The 15,597-nt window shown below is 38.1% G+C and overlaps 1 protein-coding gene across 5 annotated transcripts in view; it reads left to right on the top strand.

Annotated features, from left to right (window-relative positions):
* Nucleotides 1–1,725: 1,725 nt before the first annotated feature.
* The window catches only part of chm (CHM Rab escort protein), a 76,927-nt gene continuing 63,055 nt past the window's right edge, over nucleotides 1,726–15,597 (top strand). For all 5 annotated transcript variants that reach the window (XM_046867584.1, XM_046867582.1, XM_046867583.1 and 2 more), the window contains exon 1: nucleotides 1,726–1,796. In XM_046867584.1, coding sequence (XP_046723540.1) covers nucleotides 1,745–1,796 — 52 coding nt within the window. In that variant the 5' untranslated portion in view covers nucleotides 1,726–1,744. The remainder of the gene's footprint in view (nucleotides 1,797–15,597) is intronic.

Raw genomic sequence — 15,597 nt, 5'->3', positions numbered from 1 at the left:
TAGAATGGCTCGGGGCCACAGGTTGCATGAACAGTTTTGCTTTAAGCACCTATTACTACAAACTTCTACACAGTTACAATGAAAATACAATGAATGGACATTCGATGCCACCTAAATGAGCAGTTAGGTCTGTTTCCTCTCAAAGTTTCTTCCTCATTACATCTCAGCGTGATTTTCCTTGCCACGGTTGCCAGAGGCTTGCTCATCAGGGATAAACATTTTTTGACAATTTAAACTGAGGTTTCCTGGTGGTCTAGTGGTTAGGATGCGGCGCTCTCCCCGCTGCGGCCCGGGTTCGATCCCCGGTCAGGAAACCAACCCCAGCCACTCTCAGTGCCGGTCCCAAGCCCGGATAAATGGGAAGGGTTGCGTTAGGAAGGGTATCCAGCATAGAAACATGCCAAATCAATCATGTGGATGGTCCGCTGTGGCGACCCCTAACGGGAGAAGCCGAAAGAAAGTTAATAATAGTTAATAAACTACACTTTCTTTTATACAACCTTATAACTACTTTAGCTGTGTAATGCTCCTTTGTAACAATGTTATATACAAATAAAAATATATACTGTACAAATATACAAATAAAAATTAATTGAATTACATTTCCAACCAGTGATTCACATATGTTTATTTGGAGTATAAATAGTTTTAGAAAACATTTAGCCCCACCACAGTGAATGCAAAATATTTGCAAAAACTGTACTTTTAATTTTAAATAATAACATTTACTATCATCTGATGATAAAAACTACCTCTTTCTGAAAACTGTAAATGATGGCTAAAAAAGTGACTCATGACTAACATCTAGTTCCTTTAAATAATGTAAACAAATTAAAGTTTCCTGCTTAGTGCTATTAACATTTAAGGACATGGATATCATCAATGATTATGTCATTTCATCCTGTCTCAGATAGTGTAATGGTGTGTATGGTGAAACAGTGGTGTCTATTTCTTTTTAAAAAATCTGCAATTTTGTTTATTCAACAGTTCATTCAACTGTAAATAATCAGTTGACATCACTTTGATCAATATTAGTTAATTTGACAAATTTTATTTGTACATTCAAAATAATATTAAACCCTGAGGCAAAACATCTGATGTTGGGTAAACCACACATTTAATAAGCTAAACCTTATCAACAAACCTATTTTTCTTGGCTACTGACATATATACATGTTTGATCTTGGTGATGTTATACAGTTGAAATAATCAAAATATTGTGTAGAGCAACAAACATACAAATATACACATTTTGAGAAATAGTTTCTAAGTAATATATATATTTTTAAATATCCAAGCATTAAAGAAATGCTACCCTTGCACATTACCCGTGTATGCAAAATATTGAGAAACGTATTAAAATATTTATTTTGAGTTATGTACCTCTTTCTAAAAAGCAATTAAAAAAGCAATATCAGAATGTGTAGAAAGACTTTCAGTAATATTTTTGTTAATTACATCACAACAGTTCTGATTTAGAATACGTCTCATATTTTATAATGATTTTATGCATAGATGCATACTGTATATGCAACAATGCTCCACTGTAAATAATTATTTGGTAGACTATACTTACTATATATCGGACTTTCGATGGGGAAAAAATCTTTGTGAAAACTTACTTTCAATTTAAAAACCGCATAACTGTAATGTTTCTCTCTGGCTTCTGTATCGTGCAAAATATTAATCATTCAAACGGGGGGGGTGGCGCTTTGTTGTGTCACGTGACGGTTATAGACGCAACATGGCTGCCGACAATCTCCCATCTGAATTCGACGTTATCATCCTTGGAACTGGTAGGGAAATATATTAGTAAAAGAAACGTCGTTTTATTGGTTTTCGAACATATATAACGTATGATTTGATATACATTCTTTGTCAGTCTTTATCTGTATTCGGAGGCAGAAGCTACACTACGCTATCACAGTGTCTCCAGACTGGTTTGCTAGCAAATGCTAATGCTTTCTAGAGTACAGAATGACTAGGCGGTGTTGACAGCAATTACTTTCAGCACTGTTGCTGCAATTTCAGCTTGATATGCATTTTATCTCTATATGGAATCGATCGGTTTAAAACACGAGCAGATTAATTCATAGAGTAGGAATAGATTTGGTCTTTGTAGTCAAGCTAGTTTGGACATTTTTTTACCCTGTGTATGATGTAGGTCTGACTCTTCAGTGGAAGGTTTTTGCATATTCTTCTGAAAGCGAGATACAGATAGAAAAAAGACCTCTTTTCTTTTTCTCAGCTGTTTACGCACCTACACAAAAGACTGTATATTTGGGTGAAACTAGAATTTAAAAATGAAGCTAAAATATCTCCGTAGCCCTCTAGTGGCTGACTGCAGTAAATGTTTTACCCTACCCATTCTCATGTTAGTGCAAGGAACACCGGTCAAAACTCTTACATATTATTTACCAAACCATTTTTGTGAGGAGGAAGGTGCACACAGGTGGACTATATTCTATGTAGGAGATGCAACCTGAAGGAATTCTAGACTGTAAGGTGTTGGCAGGAGACAGTGTAAATAGACAACATCAGATGGTGGTCTGTAGGATGGTTTTGAAGGTGAAGAAGAGGAGGAATGGAGAAATATATGATAGTGGAAACTGAAGGAGGAAGACTGTAGAACAAGATTCAGAAAAGAGGTCAGACAGGGGCTCGGTGGTGGTGAAGAGGTGCTGGATGATTGGGAAACTACTGCAGGAGTGATGATGGAGGCAGCTAGAAAAGTACTTGGTGTGACATCTGGAAATAGAAAGGAAGAAAAAGAGACATGGTGGTAGAATGAGAGAGTGCAGGAGAGCATAAAGAAAAAAAGGTTAACAAAACAGAAGTGGGATCGACAGAGTGATGAGAAAAGTAGGCAGGAGTACAAGGAGATGCGGCAGCAGGTAAAGAGGGATGTGGCGAAAGCCGAGGAAAAGGCATATGAGGAGCATGTGAAGTTGGACACTAAGGAAAGAGAAAAGGATTCATACCAATTGGCCAGGCAGAGGGACCGAGCTGGAAAGGATGTTATTATTAGAGTAATATTTTTAGAGTGTTATTATTAGAGTAATAAAGGATGGAAATGTGATCTGATTAATGAGAAAAATTAGAGAAAGAGAGAAAGATGTGGCGATGGTGAAGCAGAAAGTGTTTTTTTAATTTATTTTTTAAATATAAATTTTTTTTATGTTGTGCTTAGGATTGTGTGTGAAACTACACATTAAAAAAAAAAAAGTAAACCTCATAAACCCCAACCTATCTTTATTGAGTTCAACTCATAATTTCCACGAATTAAGAGTACCATTGAGAAATGTTTGTGTAACACGGTCATTTCTATTATTACATTCATTAAAGAATATAAAAATATTCTAGCTAACACAAATTAAGAAATTAATATTAAAGTAAAATAAGATTAACAGTAATCATTATGTTTATCAGTAATGCCTTTGTATTTGAGTCTTGGGACACCTGAAACTGCTCGTTAGTTCAGGGGTGCATTGTTTGTTTCTACTTGAGGAATGGAAGCCCAAACGGGAGACCTACCCTAAGAATGACATCATTGTGCCATCCACAATTGAGGATCTCTGGCCCACTTTTAAATTTATGAAAAACCACCAAAACCATATACAAGTTTGCTGGTGACACCCAAATGCCAATTTTGTTTTGTTTGTAATAGGATTTCTATGCAGAGCTTGTTAACAAATAAGGCCTGGACTACTGTGCTAATGTGCATTTCGACATTTATGTCACTGATCATTAAGTGGTAGAGCTGCAACAACTAATTAATAAAATTGTTCATAATCAATAATGAAATTTGTTGTCAACGAATGCTGTTATCGATTAGTTGGGCTGCTCAAATATCAGTTTAGCTTGACGGTAAGATAACTGAAAATGGCGGACAGTACAGTGTCAACCGGCAGCAGGAACAAGTGTGCGTCCCAAGTCATCCAAGGCATAGGAGCATTTTACATTAACCTCAAGGCATTGGAGCATTTTATATTAAACGCAACAAAGAAAATGGTACATGGAAGTTATGCAAAGAAGGATCTTGTGTGGTATGGAAGTAAGACAGTGATGCACGAGCACACAAAAAGAAAACATACTGGTGTCATGGATGAAGGTGAAACATGATCATGGTAAGTAAAAACTGTATAATCCTAATAATGTGAAAATGGTATAGTTTAATGTGGCGCTATTGTGTAAACTGTTTGTTTGTAACTTCAGGAAAGTCGCACTGAATCTGTTCTGTGCAAGCATCAGGTTGCGCATCAGCTCGCTCGCAACACAGTGATGGATTCAATTAAAATGGTGCAAACACTAAAATCTAAAAGCTGCAAATAATTACATATTTTGTCACCGTTGTGGTTTCTGGGGAATGCTTATGCATTTGTACACCAATGCATATTATATTCTTTTTTAATCAAGCCTGTTAGCTTTAGTTCTCTGTTCCATTCACCCTTTATAGCATTTGTCTACTACAACAGTAACTTATCTGTTTTTAGTGATTTAGTGCGACTTTACTACGTTCTAATGCTTGTTTTTAATGTTTTTTTTTATTATTTATGCATACAGTGGGTACGGAAAGTATTCAGACCCCCTTAAAATCTTCTCTTTGTTATATTGCAGCCATTTGGTAAATTTCAATTCAATTCATTTTTATTTGTATAGCGCTTTTAACAATAGACATTGTTTAAAAGCAGCTTTACACAGATAATGTGGTGATTAAAGGTGAATATGTTCTTTATAAGTAAGTTTCCCTGATAAACAAGCCGGTGGTGACTGTGGCAAGGAAAAACTCCCAGAGATGGCATAAGGAAGAAACCTTGAGGAAAGCCCATCCTCATCTGGGTTGCACCGAATGTCCATTTATAGCAGATATACAATGTTGCGATGTTACAGTGATGATGAGCAAAAGCGAAAAAAAAGTCCTGAGTCAATGTAGCAGACTGTTGACATTAACTACAGTCCAATCCATCCTCAAAGCGCCCGTTCTTACTCCGGAATTTCATGGAACACCCAAGGCATTGATGAGAAACTGTCCCAAGCTGCACAGAGCGGCCTCCAGTCGAAGAGCACACTAGTTAATGTCACTGTGCAGTTTGGACTCCAGCAAGACTCGCTATGGCAGCATAACTAAAAGGGAGAACCAGAAGGTAACACAGATATGAGGGATCTCTGGGATAAGAGACGACCCACCACACCACCGTCAACAAACCTGGGTGAACATGTGAAAGTGGGGACGACAGCATACAAATATCCCAGTTCACCAAACACTCTATATACATGATCCCTCCAGATCTGCGCCTTTACCTGAGAAAAAATCTACTGATCAAAGGCTTGACTAAATAAATGTGTTTTCGACTTTGACTTGAACACTGAGACTGTGTCTGAGTCCCGAACACTGGTTGGAAGGCTGTTCCATAACTGTGAGGCTTTATAAGAGAAAGATCTGCCCCCTGCTATAGTTTTCATTGTTTGAGGAACCAACAGATAGCCTGCACCTTTTGATCTAAGTAGGCATGGAGGGTCATACTGGTACAGAAGTTCACTCAGATACTGCGGTGCGAGACCGTTAAGTGCTTTATACGTCAGTAGTAGTATTTTATAATTAATGCGAGATTTGATTGGGAGCCAGTGTAGACTGATTAAAACAGGAGTGATGTGGTCATATTTCCTAGATCTAGTGAGGACCCTTGCTGCTGCATTCTGAACTAACTGAAGCTTATTTATGCACTTACTCACACACCCAGACAGTAAAGCATTACAGTAGTCTAATCTAGAAGTAACAAAAAAGCATGAACTAGTTTTTCTGCATCCTCTAATGACATCATATTTCTAATTTGAGCAATATTTCTAAGGTGAAAGAAGGCGATCCTGGTAATATTCACATGAGCCTCAAAGGAAAGACTCAGGTCAATAATAACACCAAGGTATTCGACAGCCGTACACACTGAAACAGAAACACCATCCAGAGATGCTACGTAATTGGAAATTTTGCTTCTAGCTGCATGTGGTCCTAGTAAAAGTACTTCCGTCTTATCTGAGTTGAGCAGAAGAAAGTTATCAAGCATCCACTGTCTAATGTCCTTTACACACTCCTCAACATTGTTAATCATTTAAGTTAATTTCTTTTCCTCATTACTGTACACACAGCACCCCATATTGACATAAAAACACGGACATTTTAGCAGATTTATTAAAAAAGAAAAACTGAAATATCACATGGTCCTAAGTATTTAGACCCTTTGCTGTGACACTCATATATTTAACTCAGGTGCTTCCCATTTCTTCTGATCATCCTTAAGACGGTTCTACGCCTTCATTTGAGTCCGGCTGTGTTTGATTATAATGATTGGACTTGATTAGGAAAGCCACACACCTGTCTATATAAGTCCTTACAGATCACAATGCATGTCAGAGCAAATGAGAATCATGAGGTCAAAGGAACTGCCTGAAGAGCTCAGGTTCTGAAGAGCACAGTGGCCTTCATAATCCTCAAATGGAAGATGTTTGGGATGACCAGAACCCTTTCTAGAGCTGGCCGTCCGGCCAAACTGAGCTATCGGGGGAGAAGAGCCTTGGTGAGAGAGGTAAAGAAGAACCCAAAGATCACTGTGGCTGAGCTCCAGAGATGCAGTCGGGAGATGGGAGAAAGTTGTAAAAAGTCAACCATCACTGCAGCCCTCCATCACACGGGGCTTTATGGCAGAGTGGCCCGACGGAAGCCTGCATGGAGTTTGCTAAAAAACCTGAAGGATTCCAAGATGGTGAGAAATAAGATTATCTGGCTCGAGGAGACCAAGATAGAACTTTTTGGCTTTAATTCTAAGCAGTATGTGTGGATAAAACCAGGCACTGCTCATCACCTGTCCAATACAGTCCCAACAGTAAAGCATGGTGGTGGCAGCATCATGCTGTGGGGGTGTGTTTCAGCTGCAGGGACATTACTGGTTGCAATCAAAGGGAAAGATAAATGCGGCCAAGTACAGGGATATCCTGGATGAAAACCTTCTCCAGAGTGCTCTGGACCTCAGACTGGGCCGAAGGTTTACCTTCCAACAAGACAGTGACCCTAAGCGCACAGCTGAAATAACGAAGGAGTGGCTTCACAACAACTCTGTGACTGTTCTTGAATGGCCCAGCCAGAGCCCTGACTTAAACCCAATTGAGCATCTCTGAAGAGACCTAAAAATGTCTATCCACCAACGTTTACCATCCAACCTGACAGAATTGGAAAGGATCTGCAAGGAGGAATGGCAGAGGATCCCCAAATCCAGGTGTGAAAAACTTGTTGCATCTTTCCCAAAAAAGACTCATGGCTGTATTATTATTAGTAGGGTGCTTCTACTAAATACTGAGCAAAAGGTCTGAATACTTAGGACCATGTGATATTTCAGTTTTTCTTTTTGAATAAATCTGCAACAATGTCAACAATTCTGTGTTTTTCTGTCAATATGGGGTGCTATGTGTACATTAATGAGGAAGAAAAATTAACTTAAATGTTTTTAGCAAATGGCTGCAATATAACAAAGAGTGAAAAATGTAAGGGGGTCTGAATACTTTCCATACCCACTGTATATCATTTGATTAATATACAAAATTATATATTGTAGATGCTTATATCTTTACAACTGAGCAAAATGTGTTTTTGAACAAAAATTGTCAAAACAATGTATTATATTTTATATAGTGTTTGTAAGCAGGATTGTCAACTTGCCATCGGCAAAATACAATACAAAAGCTGATTTACACAAATGACACCATTCGTACTCACTTTTATTTTACAGAAAGAAACAACTCGGCATCATTATATTTGTTCAAAGGATTAATTGAGGGAAAAATTAATCGTCTGACTAATCGATTATCAACATAATTGTTAATGCAGCCCTAGTAAATGGGTTTAGAAGTAGGTGGGATGCAGAGATGCTTTTGCATGCAGTGGCTCAGGCAGGCTCCAGGTGACTTTTATCTCTCTAAAGCTGCTTTAAGACATTGTCTATTGTTTAAAGTGATGTACAAATAAAAATAAATTGAAAATGTTATTGAATTGAATAATCCAAACTAGAAGTATGTAAACAAATTAAGTTTGTGGACACCTGACCATAAGATTCATATGTGCTTTTTTAACATCCCATTCCACTTTTAGTTCCCATTTGCTCTCATAATAACCTCCATTCTTTAGGGAAAATGTTTCATTATATTTTGGAGTATGGTCATGGATATATGTATATAAATCTCAGCTGGGGGGAGGACGTTTCCATTTTTTACTGTGTTACCGCAAAGAGCCACATTATACACATAGGTACACATGAACGTCACCCATCCCTTCCTGCACGCGCGCGCACACACACACACACACACACACACACACACACACACACACACACACACACACACACACACACCTCTGCTCAGCCAGATTTATTTTAAATGTCACACACCAACATAATGACAGAAATGGACTCCTACAGTTCTAAGACCACAGGACAGTCATTTTCAACAATGAACATTGTGTGCACTGTCACACACACAAACTCTGTTTAACCAAGTCCACAAGCAAAAATATAATAATTTACAATAGCGTTTTTCTTTAACTATGCATGTTACTTAGTGGGACTTTTGGCATTCCTTGCCTTGAACAATCCCCTTCAAGTCTGGCTCGTATTCCGTTGTTGCCACTCGAAGCAATTCTTTCACATGGGTTTCAGTCAGAACAGATCGATGCTTTGATTTCACGTGTTTCAGGGTAGAAAACACAGACTTTGTTTGTGTGTTTTTTTATGTGCATGTTCACTTCGCTTGAGTTCAATACGGTATTTTCGTCAAATGCGCATGTGCGTGAGATGAATATACCGCAAAGTTTGGTCATTTAAGTCTTAAAATACCGTATTGAACTCATGCGAAGCGAACACGCACATTAAAAAAACACAAACACAAACGTCGATATAAACGTAAGAGCCGCATGAAACCAGCCAAAGAGCCGCATGCGGCTCGCAAGCCGCGGGTTGGCCACCCCTGCTCTAGTCTATCAAAGATTAAGGCAGGAAACACAATCGAGATCAAAGGCCTGTAGCAGGTTATTTGCACGTTTTAACCGAGCAGACTATGTGTACTAATGAGGCAATACATTTCATGAATTTTATTTCTATGATGGTATGAGCATGACTGCTGAGTTACAAACTTTTCTAAATACTTTTCTAGGATTTTCTAGGATATTTGAACAGTTATCGTAGGATATCGAGGTCAGGTCTTTCAATTAGGGTTGATAACTTATCAATTTTTTACATAAACAGTGTTAAGGGAAACATTGATTATTTATTTTTTTGGCTTAACGTAATGATGTTTCGCCTTCATCTGTGATACCAGTGTGTTTTCTTTTCCCATACTCGTGCATCACTCTGCTCTGCTTTGCATAACTTCCACGTACAGTTTTCTTTGTTGTGTTTAATATAAAATCTTCCCATGCCTTGTTCCCATGCCACATTTTCCTGCTGCCGGTTGTCCTGTACTCTCCACCATTTTCGCAAATGGCTGTGTTCTCTTGCCATCACGCTAAACTGAAACTTGAGTAGCCCAACTAATCGTAAATGGCATTTGTTGACAGTGAATTTTATTATCGATTTTATTGATTAGATGTTACAATAAAAATATGTTTATGTTTTCTGCCTTTCTTCTTTCAGGAAATTATTAGAGGATAACGCAAACCCAACATGGCACTGATTATTACAAGCTATTAATTATCACTAATTAAAGTGATGAATCATAAAACATACAGCGTAATAAATTTTTTCTTTTTTTTTTTTTTGGTGTGACATGAAAAGTTCTGAGCAGATCTGCTGATCTTTGTGGTGTGTCAGCAGATGGATACTTTTCTTTTATGGGACTATCTTTTCTGTTTTTTTGTATCCTAATTACTCTCTGGTTGAGGCCCAGAATCTTGGTCAGAGAGAAAACTCTATAAACAAGGCACTCCAGTCAAGTAAAGTGGTCTACATGTTGAGGCCACTGTGTTTTATGTCCAACTGAATAAAGATGTCCTTTTGTTTGCTAAAAGCTTACACAGAACATCTTTGGAGTAGAATGACATTGGCCTAAAACTGACAGAATAATAACTTGAACATTAGCTTGTAAGACCCTTCACTGCTCAACAGTTGAAGGAGTTTTTGTCCTGTCTATACCATGCTACCAGAACACCTTTTCCACAAATTAACTAAGGCATTTAAAAAAACATTATTTTGCAGAAAACACACTGATCAAAATTAGAGAACAACAAAGACTGTAGCATGGAAAAAGATTACAACAACAGTCTGAAGGTTACAACAGTCACCAATTAGTAGGAAGTGTACAGGCCATCTGCGGCCACAGGACAGCACTAGTCCTGGTGTGATTTTGGTCCACTCTTCTTTCAGTCTCCTCTACAGTTCGGTGACTGTAGTGGGTTTCTTGGCCATAACTTTGTCACCAAGGATTTTCCAGAGGTTCTCTATTGAGATGAGATCAGGACTCTGGGCAGGCCATGTCATTATTTCAATGTTTTCAGTTTCAAGGAACTGCTTTACCCGTTTTGCTGTGTGACATGGAGCGTTGTCCTGCATGACCACTGGGGGCTGATTGGGTGATGAACGCATGGAAGGAACCATATGTTGTTGAAGAAGGTTCTGATAAACATTTGCATTCACTCTGCCATGTAGCTGTATAAGAGGCCCAACTCCTGCTGCAGAAAACATGCCCCAACCATGACACTTCCTCCTCCACTTTTCACTGACTTCTTTACACACTTCGGGTTCAGTCTTTCTCCAGTTTGTCACCGAACATAATGTTTCCCATCGGACCGAAATAAATTAAACTTGCTTTCATCACTGAAATGAACTTTGGACCAGTTCTCCTCTGTCCACACAACATGCTCCTCAGCAAAGCTTAGTCTAGCCTTTTGATTCTTTCTGCTAATGAGAGGTTTGGTCACTGCAGAGCGGGCTTTCAGTCCAAATGCTCTTAAACGTCGAGACACTGTATGACGAGACAGATCCTTACCCTGTTCAGCGCTGAACTGGTGAGCAATTCCAGCTGCAGTGTGGAAACGGTTGCTCATTAAGATCCTCCGCAGTATAATGTCCTCTCTTGTATTTGTCTTCCGTGGACGACCAGCCTTCTTGGCGGACTTAAATGAGTTTGTGATGTTTTAAAGATTCAATATGCTTGAAATCACAGATTTGGAACGACCAACTTGTCTTGCTATGGCTGATAGGGTCATCCCTTTGGCCTTCATCTGGACAACGTGCTGCCGGAGGCTTTCAGTCACTTTAGAACGGCCCACCATCTTGCAGAGTCAGTGAAACTGGAAGTTAGGCTGCCAGTTAAATAGGGGTTGACAGATAATCAAGAATATTAGCACCAGGTACCAGATTAACACCAAAAATAAAAACCAATAATATCTGAAAGTGTTCTCTAATTTCGATCAGTAGATTTGATCAGTGTTTTCTGCAAAATAATTGTTTTGTTTTTTTTAATGCCTTAGTTATTTTGTGGAAAAGGTGTTCTGGTAGCATGGTATTGACAGGACAAAAACTCCTTCAACTGTTGAGCAGTGAAGATTACATTATTTCAGAATTGTTCAATTGTTTATAAATTGTTCTCTAATTTTGATGTCCTGTGTGTGTGTGTGTGTGTGTGTGTATATATATATATATATATATATATATATATATATATATATATATATATATATATATATATATATATATATGTGTGTATATATATATATATATATATATATATATATATATATATATATATATATATATACACAGTAAAGCCCCGTTGTACAAGCAACCTATAGTACGAGCAAACAGAGATATGAGCGACCTTATTCGCAAAATTTTAAGAGCAAATTTCGAAGGCACGAGCAAACCCACGCTGCCGGTTCCCCATTTTCAGTGGAGGGAAGCATCAGTCGCTTAGATGATGATGTATTACTCAGTCGCTCTCGTTGTTCAGTGCCGGAAAAACTTAACTATTTTTAGTTTTATATTTATATTTCACTAGAAATCTTGAAAAATGTCTCCCAAGAAAATCAGTGATGGTGCTGTGAAAACGAAAGTAAAAAGAATTTACTTTCCTATTTCATGAGATTACTTTATATTTTTATATATATATATATATATATATATATATATATATATATATATATATATATATATATATATATATTATACTTACTATGTATATACTATGTATAAATAGTAAAATCTACATTAAAGATGCAACCATCTTTAATGTAAATGGTATAGACATGGTACATGGTATAGAGGTTATTTGCCAGTTAATAAGCAGGTTAATGGCCAGGTGTATACCTTTTATAAAGGTCTGTGGTTGATTTCAAATGTTGAATTTTCATTAAGTTCATTGGACCTCCTGATATGTAGTCCACAAAGGTGTCCGTTCCAAAAAAGGTGACCATGATTAGGCTGGAAAAAAAAAACTGTTGGCGAGATTGAAAGCAGTGGCAAGGAAGACTCCAATGAGAAGCAATGAGAGGAACCAGACTTAAAAGAGATTGAAAATTGAGATTTTTATTAATTCCCTTCTAAATCTGTACTATGGTCAAAAATGTGCAGTTGTTTACCCAGGAAATTCATAATATTTCTAACCTGAGCATCTTTTTGTGACATGCAAAACCCAAAAGGAGGAGTCATGAATTGAGTACAGAGTAGATTTTTCTTCGGAGATAGGTTTCTGTTAGTACCTTTTCTTATCAAATCCATTTTTCTAGTGATTACAGAACTGGAACTAACCATTGGCTTAAGCTCTTGGAGTAATTGGGCATTCAATAAAACCCAGTTACTATGGGACTCATTGATTACCCCCATATCGAGCATGATTGTAAATTCAAGTCACGTCAAGAATCTTTTATTGTCATTTTACAGGGAAACGAGACAGCGTTTCTCCAGGACCCTGGTGCTACATAATACAAAAGATTCTTGACAAGATTCTCCCGAATCCTCTGTTTTTATGCGCTAGCAAATAGAGGCAGTTGCTTACCAACACCCATGGCGGTGTGTCAACGTGGCTTTATTGTAGTGCTAGGCAGTATGACTAAAAATTTATATCACAGTATTTTCCAAGTTTATACCGGGTTCACAGTAATTGGAGAGTATTTTTTTCATGCATCACCGTGTATTAATCATATATTCTACTGATTAAGAGACAAAATACTGCATTAGATTGACTTAGAATGCCCTATTTTACCACCATGATGAGTGAATATTGTAGAAGAATTCACACTAGTATTGAAGGTTTGCAAGGCCCCAAAAAATGATGCTGTTTACAAAGAGGTGACACGCGTGATTCTAATAAGCTGAAGGATTTAGAATGCATGACAATTGCTGTCAAAGCACAGAACCATTTTTTTTTTGTTTTTTACATTTATGGTACATTTATTGTATTTGGCAGACACCCTTATTCAGAGCGACTTACAACTGGAGAAGTCGACGGCTAAGGGCCCAACAGTGGTGCTGAGATTTGAACTTGTTACCTTCTGATCCAGAGGCCAATGCTTTACTCACTGAGCTGCTACCTCCCACATTTTTATTCTCCTGCAACCCACACACACGAGTACTTTACCACCAGCACCCGCATTCACCCATCAAATATTGTCCCGCGCTGCACTCATTTGCGTCGGGTCCCACGGGAGTGCAGGTCTCTACTTTCATTGTCTATTCTTCTAGACTTCACGGGCATGCTTAGTAACATGCATAACCAGTGCAACAGTGAAAAGGGACCCCTCATAAATAGTTTCGTACCGCGCCGTATTTTAAACGATCTTAAAGCAACGTACACTGGTATTGTGGTACAGTGGTCCCCCGGAACACTAGGGGTCACGTCCTAAGAACCTCCAGGTTCAGAAAATCCACGAATTCTGGATGCACCCCCACAGCCTTTATGGCACCTAAGTAAATTCATCTAGATATTATGCCACTTTAATACAATAGTGTTTAAAAAAATGTATGAAACATAGTTTAAAATGTTATTCCTAACGTTCCTGAACATTCGGTCCCGCTGCAGATTCCTGCACATTTTTAGATAATCCGCAACTTGCTGTTAGTTAGGTTCCAGATGAGAATCCGCAAATTTTCCAAGACGCGGATTATTGGGGGTTGACTGTATACATAAAATTTATATCATAACAAAAAATGTAATAGAATATTATATATTGTTATATATTATAACATAAACACTACTTTATTGTTATTTCAACCATATACAGAGCAGTGCACAGTGAAACAAAACAACATTTCCCCAACTATTCAATAAAAATAATGGTTAGGATGCGGCCCGGGTTCAATCCCCGGTCAGGGAACCAACCCCAACCACTCTTAGTGCCGGTCCCAAGCCCGGATAAATGGGGAGGGTTGCGTTAGGAAGGGCATCCAGCGTAAAAACGTGCCAAATCAAACATGCGGCTGATCCGCTGTGGCGACCCCCAATGGGAGAAGCCGAAAGAAAGTTTTTTAACCTGGCAGAAAATTCCCACCACAATTTAACATCCTTTATGAGTTTAGAGCAGGGGTGTCAAACTCAGAGATCATATCAAATGTGTATTAGAGCTGGCCCGCCAGTATATAGCGCATACACCGCTAATACTTTGAAGCCCAGAAATGCAGATTTGAAGTGCTCAGTAATCCATTTACGGAGCTGATTGAACTTGTGTAGTGACACGCTCAAGTCAAAGTCCATGCCCAAGTCCATGCCCAAGCTGCTCAAACGCTCTCTATGTTCGGCAGCAGCTCTTTAATGAAGATGAACAAAACCCCACTCAGGAGTCTCACTGATGAACACCGTCACTCAATCCTGAGTATTTCCTCAGCTCAGAGCCTAAACCCAGACATTGCATCTAAGAAGACACTTGCATCTAAGAATAGATGCCAGGTATCTGGTTTGAACCAATGTGCATCAGAGTAAATCATAGTGTAAAAACTGAGCTTGAATGAATGATGTCTTTATGCACTATTTCTACTGCAAGGCATGAACTGTTATTAGTTGAAAGATTGATTTTTTAATTGAAAAAAATTATTATTTTTGGTTGTTTTGTTGTTGGCCTGTGAAAAAAGATTTACATTAAAAAGGAATTTAAAAGGCTACAGATAGAGAGAGAGAGAGAGAGAGAGAGAGAGACGAATACCACTGATGTGTGTTTTATTTTATATTTAATTTCTCATGTGTTTATAATATTAAACTTTGGTTGTCCCAGATTCAATGTTTATGCAAAACTAAAGTTTGTTTCCATATGAAAAGGTTTAACATTACATATCTGGAGAGAAGGGAAAACATGCACAATTACAGTCAATTTAAAAAAAAAAATTTGAGTTTGGCCCGTGACTTCGTCCCAGTTTTTAATTTTGGCCCACAGTGAATTTGACACCCCTGGTTTAGAGGGTACAACATAGTCTCCATAAAGCGAGATTGATCTGACCTGCCAATTATAAGTCTACCTCTTGTTCAAGTTACTCCCTTTTGGAACAACTGTGACAAATGACACAGGGGCCCCTCTGTTCATGGTTTTAGATTGAGGTGTTAACTATGAACTCATAATCAATGTTCCAATCAATT

This window comes from Silurus meridionalis, chromosome 15, assembly GCF_014805685.1.
Source record: "Silurus meridionalis isolate SWU-2019-XX chromosome 15, ASM1480568v1, whole genome shotgun sequence".
NCBI classification, from domain to species: domain Eukaryota; kingdom Metazoa; phylum Chordata; class Actinopteri; order Siluriformes; family Siluridae; genus Silurus; species Silurus meridionalis.
Note: the sequence above shows the minus strand (reverse complement) of the source record. Positions and strands in the feature narration are given on the sequence as shown.